We start from the raw sequence: 12991 nt of genomic DNA, 5'->3' as shown, positions 1-12991 counted from the left end.
ATGAATGAGAATTCCTGTTGCTCCACATTCTCACTAGCATTTGGTGTTGTCAGTATTCTGGATTTTGGTCATTCTAATAGGTGTGTAGTGGTATCTTGTTCTAATTTGCATTTCACTGACAATAAGATGTTGAGCACATTTTCATTTGCTTATTTCCATCTGTGTATCTTCTTTGGTCAGGCATCTGTTCAGGTCTTTTCCCTTTTTTAAAATCAAATTGTTTTCTTATTGTTGAATTTTAAGAGTTCTTTTTATATTTTGGTAACAGTCCTTTATAAGATGCAGTTTGCAAATATTTTCTTGTCATTCTGTGACTTTTCCTCTCATTCTCTTGCCCCACCTTGTTTTTTTCCTGGCTGTGTCTTCTTAGGCTCTTGAAATTTATGTTAGTTCTCAGTCTTCCTTTGTCTTTCATGATCTTTATACTTGAAGAGTATTGGTCAGTTAGTTTGTAGTTTGTCTCTCATTTTGGGTTTGTCTGACATTGTCTCATGATTGGATTGAGATTATATATTTTTTGGCAACAATGCCATGGCAGGAATGTTAAGTCTTCAGTACATCTTACCAGAGAATAGAAGATGTTGTGTTGTATTACAGGAAATAGTAATCTTGTCACTTAGTTGAGGTGGTGTCTGCTGGGCTTCTTTACTGTAGAGTTACCATTTTCCCCTTTGTCCTTGATAAATATCTTGGGGAATACATTCCTCAAACATATACCCACTGATTTTAGCATATGTTGGTAGCATTTGCCTGCAACAGTTATTGTGGTGTTTGACTAATAGTAATTTTGTATTTCTTTCATTCCATCTACATTTATTAACTGGGATTTTTCTGTAAGGAAGACCTGTCTCTTCTCATTTATTTTGTACTCATTTATATCAGCATGGACTCAATGGATATTTATTTTATTTTTTTGAGTTATAATACAATTTTATCATTGTTTTGTTTGCCGAAATTGTTCTGTAAAGCTGTTATATTTTTAACTCACAGAAATGAATTTTGTTAAAATAAGAAAGCTTATTTTTGGATATTGATTTTACTGAAGAACGAGAGGTGAGCCATTTTAGTTTGCATCGCAACTAGTATGCTGATAATGCTTTGTTGCTATCATTATATTTGGTAGTTTTTAGTGTCTTGACTTACATGTATCTAGTTGTTCTATCTATAACCTTAATTTAGACTGCTTATGTTTTATTCTGATGAGGTGAACATGATGATTTGCATGAAAAGGTAGAAATTGTTTTTGAGATCTCATTGTGTGATACAAATTTTTAAAATTTTACAGTTCTTTCTATCGGGTTATTGGTATTAAGAGTGTTTTATAAAGTGGAAAAATATTAAACAGTGAAGGGTCTAAATATCAGTGGAACTTCTAATCTACATTCTTAGAGTAAATTAGACTTACTAAAATACTTGTCTATGTCTAATATAGCAGGTTTCCTGTGCTTCCAATTCCAGTAAAATAATGTACAAATATAGAGAAATTTTAGTAATAATTATGATTACTTATATTTTTATAATTGAATGACAAAATCAGATTTAAAAATATTCTGACTTGACATTATCTTTTATCTCTGGCTTTTCATATTTTCTAGATAGGTTCTTAAGATAGATTCAAATTATCCTTTGAAGAGAATTGAAACCTACAAAAATATTGTTTATACATAAATCATGGGAATTACAATGAGGTAGATTTTCATATAGGATTTGTTGAACCAGTTGCATATTTTATAACCATGCCTGGTAAATTAAGTCATAATGACTGACATTGATCCTGAAGAAACTGACCTGAATTAGTTTGTATCAATGTACTCTTATCTAAAACAAACTAATTCAGCATGATTTAGTGTATTTGAAAGTTTGGGAATTGGCCCTAAAAACTTATTCCAAATTTGAATACCTAGACCTGCATGTAAGTATGGGTTAAATGGCCAATACATTAAGAACTTAAATTTGACTAAGTTAACTTTAATTATTACTGATTTATTTTCATTCCAGTTGAGACGAATGACGTAATGGTCATCGGTAAATTATCTTTTATATTTCTATCCTCTCACATTAATCCATTTGAGGGAGGGAACAAAACTGCTTTCAGTGCTCTGAGTATTTTTTATTTTATGTGAACTCCCATTATACTATCTCATAGACTCTTAGAGTTAAAATAAACTTAAAGGTCATTTAGTTTAACCTTTTTGTAATTAAGAAATCCCATCTGTAGGGCATTTATCCAGCTTCTATTTGAGTATGGTCATACTGGGAATCTACCTCCTTTTGGGAGAGTTCATGTCACTGTTTTATATTTTTTCGTTCTCAAAAAACTTCTTATTTGACTTATAGGTTCCTTGATGGGAGAGATTATTTCATTCAGCTTTGTATCCCTGACATTGACTTATAAATAATACAATAGGTACTTAAGACATATTTGTTAAATTATGTCGAGTAGCAATCTACTTTCCACATTGGTTTTAACCTTATGGATCAACAGAGAACTGTGTTCTTTTCTAGTTGATACGCTTTTACATATGTGAGTGCCATGATATGTCTGTTTTTAGTCTACTTCTTTGGACACTGTGAGAGTCTGTAGATCTCTAACCATCCTAGTCATCTTAGTTTATCATCCACTCTTAAACTATGATACTAAGGTTGGAATTCCATCCTTAGATAAGATCAAATAGAATGGGATCATTAATTGTAGATTAGTGGCCTCTTTTGTGTGCTGGTACTAGGATAAGCACTGTGAAATCAGGAAAAACACCTGAACTGGAAAACCATCCTTATAGACTCCAGAATTTTGTGTTGTCAGTTTAGCCTATTGGCTTTTAAATTGTATTTTCTAGCTGATACTGGGGTAGAGTTTTGTAGTGCTACCTAATCATCATTGTTCACTCAACTTTGGGTGTTTAATAATAATTTAGGTTTAACTCCTGGCAGTTTATCTAATGCCTTAATTTATGTGGTCACATTTAATCCTCAAAGATAGGTATTACTCTTCCCACTTCACAGAGGGAGGAATTAATCTTCCCCAAGTTATACAACTGGTACAGTGGCAGAATCTGGTTTCAAATTCAGGTCTTTTCTGATTCCACTGACCTTTTCCATAGCTACCTTACCAAGACCTTATTTCAGTTTAAAATTTCTCTTGATTTGAAGGGACATATGCCTGTCGTGTTGATATTCATCATTTACCCCTTTCAGCTACTTTCTAATTCATACACTTAACTCAGTTACCAGAGTCAATGTTAGTCTTCTATATTAAATACTATTTATTTCTCCATAAAATACTAACCAGATTGTGCAAATTCTTCTCAATTACTAAGGAAGAACTAAGTTTTTAATAACAACTAAACTTACTTATTAAAAAAAAGAAAACAAAAGCATCCTTGCACCTAAACTTGGCATATACAGTACAGGGGTTTGGAAATTGGGATGTAAAATTGTGACTTCTAAAGTGCAAGTTTTGCTTTTTCTGAATGGCTTTAGTTTTTCTATGCTTCTACAACCTTGATGTGTTTGATCTTTAAAAACATTTTGGAATAATTAAATTCCTTGTTCTTATGTATAGCTTGGGATGGTGGAATGGATTGAACCTCCTAAACGAGAACGCAAAGCGAACTATGCAGTGGATGCCTACTTTAGAGAGGCTTTACGTGTCAGCGAGCCAAAGGTTCCGAAGGTAAAACATTATGGTAAAACATGTTCTGTGACTTAGATTGACTTATATCAATGCAACATTATAGTCCTTAAAATACAACATTGATGTATAAAATTACTTGATGTGGCCCCACAACATAAAGGGATGTCATTGTATTTATTTTTCTATATATAAAAGAAATAGTAAAAGAAGTATGTTCACTTTATGTATTGAAAACAAATATGTATGTAATGCATTTTTCTCCCATAGGCTCCAAGACCTCCAAAGCAGCCAAATGTCCAGGATTTTCAGTTTTTCCCACCACGTTTATTTGAGCTCCTAGAAAAGGAAATTCTTTATTATAGGAAGACAATAGGCTATAAGGTAATTTTTCAAGTTTTTATTTATTTAATTTATTTAAAAAATTTTTTTAGATTAGTATAATATAATCTTTTAAGCTAATATAATTTATAAACCAGACTAGAAAGCATTCTATTTTAATGTAAGAGAACATAAAAGTAAATCAAAATAGTGATGTTTCTAAAGCTAAAGAGGAGGGGCGCCTGGGTGGCTCATTGGGTTAAGCCTCTGCCTTCCGCTCAAGTTGTGATCTCGGTCCTGGGATGGAACCCTGCATGAAGCTCCCTGCTCATTGGGGAGCCTGCTTCCCCTGCTCTCTCTGCCTGCTGCTCTGTCTATTCGTGATCTCTCTCTCTCTGTCCAATAAATAAATAAAAAAATCTTAAAATAAATTAAAGAGGAGGTTTAATTAGGAGTCAAGCATTAAACTACTAAATCACCAGTAGGAGCATCACAGAATGGGATTAATGGAGAATTATCCAATAATTCAAAAATGATAATAACATATATTATTGTAATAATGCTAAATATTTGAGTAATGAAAGAATGTGTAGAAAGAACGATAGGCATATGTTTAATTAGAAGTGAATATATGATAGATGACAGGAAGTTTTTAATCCTTTTCCTTAAAATGACCAAGGAATAGTACTTTTGTATTTATTGTTCTTGGGTTGATGAAAGCCCTATTGGTAGTTATATTTGATTGTTGCCACTTAGGTGTTCATGATAAGTGTGATAATGAGTTCTATCATTTTAAAATGATCTTTTGGAAATGAAGATTATTATTTATATAGATAGGTAGGAACCTGTTTTTAGTGAGGGGAATGTTTGGCACCCTAAAGGTATCATACTGAGAGATTAAGCATACCTGGTATTTCTATATGCTGAAATTGACTTTCCAGTGAATGGAAAGGGATAACCAAAGGTGTAAAATTCAGTAGTAAAAGCAAAATTATAAAAATATTAATACTATAGTAATTTTATGAAGTTTTCTATTTTATGAATTGGAAGCTGTGTTTTAAAATTTATTTTGTGAACCTTTATCACAAGTGGAACAAAGCCCAATTATTTTGATTAGTAGCTGTAATGTGCCGAGAAAAGCTTCATGTGTATCAGGTACTTAATTCATTTGTATTTTGGAACTAGAGTGGATCTCTAGAGTGTTTGTACTATTTGTCCAGAGTGAGAGCATTACTCTTTGAAATGGAACAAAAAAGGGTTGCTTGCTATTTATGTACCAAATTTCAATATACACATAAATAGGAATAAGAAAGTGAATATAAGTTAGTTATAATCTCTTAGGGATATACAATTACCTTTGAATGTATTTAACCAACATGACTGGATGAAGTCTGTCTTTGGAAGTTGTCAAAGAATAAAAGTACCATGGTTGAACATTCAGACCAGGAATTAAATCACTTTCAAAGAAAGTGAAAATGGTGATATACCAGAAGAAACAGGAAATTGTAGATCCAAAATAAAAATGAAAACAGTAAAAGTTAATAAAGTAGTAATATTTCATGAGGTAAATAAATATGTATTATCCCACTAAAAGTTATATAGATTTTAGGTTTAGATCATTGTTTTGTTACTTTTGTAGATTGCTATTAGTGAGACTTAGAAAAATTGAAATGTTAAGCCCAGTTAGTAGTCAACCAAATATCTGTGTAGAGCATTTTATGATTTATGAAATGCTTTATTACATACATCATTGATTTCTAACAGCCCTGTGAGATAGGTGTTATTATCACCTCCATATAAGAGGTGAGGAGACTGAAGTTCAGAGAGGTACTCGTTCAAGGTCATATAGCTAACAGGAGTGCTGGTCTCCACTCCAGTTTCTCAGTGTTCAAATGTTACGCTCTTTCCACTCAGACATTCTGTGCTATTTCTGCATGTGACATAGCCCTGCTGCTTTTTGCAGCCCTAAATAAGGACTGTGTTTATAGTGGTGTGACTTCTTGTTTGGGAGGTGAGCCAAGTAGTAGTCAAATATCAGCAATAAAAAAAGTCCTCTCTGCCAATATGACTGTTTATGCTCCTTCTTTGGAGATTCTGAGATTCTGTTCCCTGCCATAGTACAGCGCCCACCACATCCTGGCCACAGCTCTGGTTTTAATTCAAGTAGTTCCTTTCATTACAGGCAGTTTGTGGTTAGGGGTGAGGTCTCATAATCACAGTTGAGTGGTGGCCAACTGGAAGGAGATGGAAGAGAGAGAAACCTCAGAAGGGGGAGGAATGAAGGGACAACTGCAAAAGATGACAAGGAGGAGGCAGGTGGAAGAAGGGAGAACAGGGATGAATGAGGAGAGGGAAGACCACATGGAATCGATGCGATGGCACCTGACTCTTTTCTCTTCCTCACCTCCCAGAGATACATGACAGGAAAAGGGTGTATGAGTGAAACAAGGGCTGCTTTTCACTTAAGCCATACTTGTTGAATACTCCTCTGGGTCAGGTCCTAGGCCATGCATTGGTGATAAAGTAGTGAAGAAGAAAGACGAGGTCTCTCAGTGCACGGATTTTGTGCTCTAATGGAGGAGACAGATATTAAGCTGACGCTACAGAGTAATGACATTATTTGTTTTCTGTGCCTACAGAGGGTGCTATGAGGGAGCATGACAGTGTGTATCTAAGGTGGATTGGGAGATCAGGGTGATGGTCCCTAAGGAAGTGTTATTGCACTGAGATCAGAGAGACACACAGGAATTAATCAAGGGAAGTGTGGGAGAGAAGAGCTCGGGCAGGGAGACCATAGGTTGTATTAGGAAGGACAACGGCCCCTTTGGAAACTGAAGGCAGCCCAGTGTTGGTAAGGAGGGAGAGGGGTGAGATGAAGTTGGTGACTGAGTAGTCAGACCATCTGAAGTGCTGAACATTCATTGTAGGTCACATTAATTAGGTTGAACTTTAGCTCTAGAGCAGAGGAAAACCACTATGGTTTTTTTTAAGGCAGATGGATGGGTGGGTGGTAAAATACTAATAGCAGATACTTATTTCGTCCTTACTTGTGTTGCTTTCTGTTCTGAGTTCTTTCAAAAGATTAGCTCATTATCCTCATAACAGCCCGGAAACTACATCCCTGTTCTATAGATGGCGAAACTGAGGCACATAGAGGTCGAGTAATTTGCTCTGGGTCAAACAACTTTTAAATGGTAGAAGAGGATCAGATTTACATTTTTAAAAGATCACTCTGGCTGCAGTACAGAGAATGATGAGTTTATACAGGAAAACCAGCTAGGAGGCTGTTAAAGTGTGAAAAGATGAGAGAAGATGGTGGTGGCTTGGAGTATAGAGATGTGGTGGGGGTGGTGGAAGGCAAATCCAGCCCCTTCCACTCTACTAGCCCTGTGCTCTATCCTCATTTTGAGTTGTCTCTGTATCATCTGAAGACTTGCCTTGTGCTCATATATATGCGTATTTAGCTGAGGATTTATGAGACAAATTAAGAGTACATTCTGGATGTTGGCTCTTTTTGAACCTTGTCTCTTCCATTCTTTACCAGCGGATGCAGACCTGAGCTAAGGTGGGTGCTTTAATTAGGTAGGTGTTGTGTTTGAATTCACAGTAGAGACGGATGAGCATGGCATGCTAGTCATCTGCAAAATCTGCTTTTTTTTTTTCAGGGATGTTGTGATATTGGTAACTCTGATACATATCTTCTCGAAGATACCTAATGTGTTTTTTTTTTTCCCACTATAGCTCCAGAAAACTCACCAGAACCACAGTGTTAATGGAGCAATAGTTTATTCTCAGTTGAACAGAATTGTTACAGTGCAGTTACCTGGTATTCTCTATGCATAGTTAGGTTCTCAGAAAGGGACTCCTTTCCACCCTCTGCTTAAAGGATTGCTAGCTCAAGGGAGAGAGATGTAGTCTTAGAGCTGGGGGTATTATGGTGTATGGTACTGTTCTGTCAATTTTGAGTCCCCATAGCCTTACTCTGTAGTGATTTTGGGTGGGACAGCAACGGGCTCAGTACTTTTTTAAATTTAAATTTAAATTTTAATTAACTAATTAATTAATTAAAAAAGATTTTATTTATTTATTTGACAGAGCGAGATCACAAGTAGGCAGAGAGGCAGGCAGAGAGAGAGAGGAGGAAGCAGGCTCCCTGCCAAGCAGAGAGCCTGTTGCGGGACTTGATCCCAGGACCCTGAGATCACGACCTGAGCGGAAGGCAGAGGCTTAACCCACTGAGCCACCCAGGTGCCCTCAGTACTTTTTTTTTAAAAATAGATTTTATTTTCATTTATTTGAGACAGAGAAAGAGAGAGAGAGAGAGAGAGCGTGCACGTGCGCGTGCGCACGCACACACACACACACACACACACACACACACACATGAGTTGGGGGGGGAGGGACAGAGGTAGAGGAAGAAGTAGACTCCCAGCTGAGCAGGGAGCCTGACCAGGGGCTCAGTCCTAGGACATTGAGGTCATAACCTGAGTCAAAGGCACATGATTAACCTACTGAGCTACCCAAGCACCCTGGGCTTCGTACTTTTGAAGCACTTGGTAAAGAGCATTTTTCTCCAGATCTTGCTTATTTGCATTTTTATTTTCTATTTTGTTTTCCCTCCCTGATATCTAACATAGCAAGGTCACAACTCTATTGCTCATGATAATATCTGGAAATAAGGAGTTTTGTTTTATTTGAGGCTGAGAAGTATTGTTTGTTTTGCCCTAACCACTTGGTGGGTAGCAGTGTATTATGTGTCAATTCTCCTTGCTGTCTAAGCTTTGACCTTGTTGCAAGTTAGACACATTTAGCAGTTTTATTGCTCTTGCAACTTAAAGGAGTTAATGTATTTAATCATTGTGTTCCCTGAAATCTTCTGTTGGAAGAGGAGGACTTAACTGAAATTTCAAGTGTAGAATTTAAAAATCCAGAGGATCTAGATAGAAGTCCCTTGAGAAATCTAAGACCTGGAGTGAAAGGCTTTTGCCATATTTGAAGTGAAGAAAGCTGTAAAACATTCTAACATTTTTCTTCATAAAAAAATTCTTTAGGGACAGATAGAAACATTTGACAAATGGAGGAAGTTTCATAATCTTTGTGAGTTTGGGTAATGTGCCATTGTGAGCCACCTTTTTGCCGTGGTAGAACAGTATAGTGTGTGGATTTCAGTTTGTGTGCTGCCACATTTAATTCATTTTTCCATGTTTCTATGAAATGTTTGCTAAAACTTGTTCTAGCCAAGACCAGAATTTTCTTCTCACTTTTCCATAGAACATAGCTCTTTATTGCAAATTCCTTAGTGTCTGACTAGAAATCCAAGTAATCATTGAGTTGTTTCCTTTTGAAAGGTAACTGATTAAATTGTGGCTGTATTAAGTGTTGCTTGAGATAGCTTTTAGGTATCTCATTAGTATTGTTAGTCTATAATTTGTCTACTTGATTTTTTAAATAAAAGATTTTATTTATTTATTTGACAGAGAGAGATCACAAGTAGGCAGAGAGGTAGGGAGAGAGAGAGAGGAGGAAGCAGGCTCTCTGCTGAGCAGAGAGCCCGATGCGGGGCTCGATCCCAAGACCCTGAGATCATGACCTGAGCCAAAGGCAGAGGCTTTAACCCACTGAGCCACCCTGGCACCCCTGTCTACTTAATTCTTACATAGCACTTTGAAATCACTCCAGGAAGTTTAATGCCGACAACAACCTCATGAAATAAAAAATGAACAGCTTTTAAAAATGATGAATATTAAGAGGTTTTTTTTCTTGTGGGAGGAGGTACAGGAATATAGGGATTTTGATTCATTTCTAGTTTTAGAAATTTTACCAGTTATGTATTTGAATTAAAATAGTTGGCATATCCTGGTGGTGGGTATTAAGGAAGGCATGTATTGCATGGGGCACTGGGTGAGGTGCATAAACAATGAACTGTGGAACACACACACACACAAAAATAAAAAAATGTTAAAAAATTAAAAAAAATAAAATAGTTAACATAACATTGATGAAGTCATTCTAAAGTTTTGTTGTATTAAAAATATGAGCAGTGGATGTGAAAGTAGTAGTCTGCCATGGAGCCTAAAAACTAATGGTATAATATAATATAATATGATTTTGCTTTTATTAAAGTTCAAGGGACAATTTTTAGTATTGGGGTTATGTACATAGGAGTAAACAGTTTATTTTATGTGGGTATGTTTCTAGGTCCATTTATGTTTTCTGGCATAAAGTTCAGTGTTAATGAAATGCTTTGTTAAAATATGGTTTATTGGACATGAAGTATTTGAAGCTATTTGATAGAGAAATACCTTAAAATTAAAGAGGTTTTTCTTCAGTTAACGTTTGAAGCCAAAGTTATTTCACATACCAGCAAGGGTCTGTTAAACTTTTAAAGCTATGCCTATAATTTTTTCCAAACATTTTGTTATGAAAAAAATTGTTAACATACAAGAATATTGAAATAGTTGTATAGTGAAATCTATATACACATCACATATATTTTCCAATAAACATCTTACTGTATTTGCTTTGTCATCTATTTGTCCATTCGTCCAGCCTCTAGCAAATGGATATCCAACTTTTTTAAAAAAGATTTTATTTGTTTATTTGAGAGAGAGTGAGTGAGAGAGAAAGTATGAGAGGGGAGAGGGTCAGAGGGAGAAACAGACCCCGCTGAGCAGTGAAACCCTATGCAGGATTGGATCTCAGGACTCCAGGATTATGACCTGAGCTGAAGGCAGACACCCAACTGAATGAGCCACTTAGGCACTCCTGTCCAACTTTTTAAAATGCATTTCAGAGTTGCAGACATAAGTATATTTCACCCAGAAACACTTCAATGTGCCTATCATTAGCCAGAGTTCAATATTTATTTGATTCTTTTCTTAAGGTAAAATTTGCATATAATGAAATGTATAAACTTTTAAGTGTTTCATTCGATGTATTTTTACAAATGTATATGCTGACATAACTGGAACCTCTAGAAAGATCTCGAACGTTTCTGTCACCCCAGAAATTGCCTCTTCCCAGTCAATATCTAGACCCACTCCCCAGATAGATTAGTTTCTTCCCTAGAATTTCACATGGAATCATACATTATGTGCAAGGTATCTTCCCCTTAACATAATGTTTTTTGAGATGCATTCATGTCCCATTATCAGTGGCTCATTCCTTTTATTGCTGAGTATGATTCCATTGTAAGGCTATACACAGTTTCCTTATCCATTCTCATGTCGGTGGACATCTGGGCTGTTTTATGGTTTTTGGCTATTATAAGTAAAGCTGCTGTGAACATTTTTGCAAAGGTCTTTTTATAGATATACAGGAATGGAATTGCTGGTGTCTCTCTAATTTAAAAATTAAATTTAGTTATTGAAAAAGTTACCCAAGAAAATAAAAGATAAAAGTTATTATTTTTTTAAAGATTTTATTTGACAGAGAGAGAGAGATCACAAGTAGGCAGAGAGGCAGGCAGAGAGAGAGGGGGGAGGCAGGCTTCCTGCTGAGCAGAGAGCCCGATGCGGGCTCGATCCCAGGACCCCGGGATCACGACCTGAGCCGAAGGCAGAGGCTTAACCCACTGAGCCACCCAAGTGCCCCAGATAAAAGTTATTTTTAATTATGCTTATCACTAGCCTGCATTTCATTTTTAATTTATACTTTCTTTTCCATTTCCATTTGTTACCATCCTAGGCCAGGTGGTCATACCTCATTTCTAGATTGTGACCATTCAGCTGGTTCTCTTACCTCTAGTTGCTTCCTTGCTTCAGTCCATCCAGCACAGAGCTTAGAAGTGAAAACACTATGTTTTGGCACTTTAGTCTTTTACTGAAAAATCTCTAGTGGTTGCTGCTGTCTACTGTATAGCTTTTTTTTTTTTAAGTAGGCTCCGTGCCCGGCATGGGGCGCAGTGTAGGGCTTGAATTCACAACACTGAGAGCAAGACCTGAACTGAGATCAAAAGTCAGATGCTTAACCGACTGAGCCACCGAGATGCCCCCACTGCTGTATAATTTCAAAAGCCCCTGTAAATCTATCTCAACCTGGTCTTGTTTCTACTCCTTTTCAATATAAACCCTGTATGGTCCTTCTTGGCTTTGCTTTCACCATTTTTGCTCATACTGTTCCAACCTAGAATGTTGTTTCCGTCTTCTCCATTTCCCCAAGCCCTTAGATTTCAAAATTCCACAACTAGGTTGTGAGCTTCCTGTAGGTAAGGATCATGTCTACTGCTTTTATATTCCAGTGAATACCTGTCATAGTGCTATGGACACAATAGACATTTAATCAGTACTTATTAATTTGTGTGGTACTTATGATTGCAAATGAACGTGTTCTTTCAGTAATTCTTTTAAACCTAGTTAGTTTATATTTATTTATATTTATTTTATATTTATTTATATATTTATATTAATATAAACCCAGGGGTTTATATTTAAAAATCTACTGGATGCAGTCGTTTTAAAAAATATTTTTTTCGGGATGTCTGAGTGGCTCACTTGGTTAAGCGGCTGCCTTCGGCTCAGGTCATGGTCCCAAGGTCTGGGGATCGAGTCCCACATCGGGCTCCCTGCTCCTTGGGGAGCCTACTTCTCCCTCTGCCTGCTGTTCTCCCTCTTGGGCTCACTTGCTCTTTTCTCTCTCTGACAGATAAATAAAATCTTAAAAATTTTTTTTTTCAAGTTGCCATGCTATAGTTTCAAACTCTCTGAAAATGTATATCAATTAGGGAAGTGTACTCTGAAACATAACTACATTGTAGTAAAACCATGACTATCTGATAACTCTAGGGAATGAGGTGTTTGTGGTAGGTGTACATATCAAACAGTGGAAGGCTAATGTCAATCCTTTTCATGTTTAATGGAATCCTATAAAATATACCACACATGTTATGTACCGGCTATCTTTTTTTTAAAGGGTTTTATTTATTTATTTGGCAGAGAGAGATCACAAGTAGTCAGAGAGGCAGGCAGAGAGAGAGGGGGAAACAAGCTCCCTGCCGATCAGAGAGCCCGATGCAGGGCTCGATCCCAGGACCCTGATCAT

The 12991-nt window shown here is 36.3% G+C and overlaps 1 protein-coding gene across 7 annotated transcripts in view; it reads left to right on the top strand.

The window, feature by feature from the left end:
• Positions 1-12991, top strand: part of SMARCA1 (SWI/SNF related, matrix associated, actin dependent regulator of chromatin, subfamily a, member 1) — a 73211-nt gene that overhangs the window by 37390 nt on the left and 22830 nt on the right. For all 7 annotated transcript variants that reach the window (XM_059157447.1, XM_059157452.1, XM_059157453.1 and 4 more), the window contains 2 exons: positions 3563-3673; positions 3902-4015. In XM_059157447.1, the coding sequence (XP_059013430.1) occupies positions 3563-3673; positions 3902-4015 (225 nt within the window). The remainder of the gene's footprint in view (positions 1-3562; positions 3674-3901; positions 4016-12991) is intronic.

This window comes from Mustela lutreola, chromosome X, assembly GCF_030435805.1.
Source record: "Mustela lutreola isolate mMusLut2 chromosome X, mMusLut2.pri, whole genome shotgun sequence".
Taxonomy (NCBI): Eukaryota; Metazoa; Chordata; class Mammalia; order Carnivora; family Mustelidae; genus Mustela; species Mustela lutreola.
The sequence above is the reverse complement of the archived record's forward strand: the minus strand, read 5'-3'. Positions and strand labels throughout refer to the sequence as shown.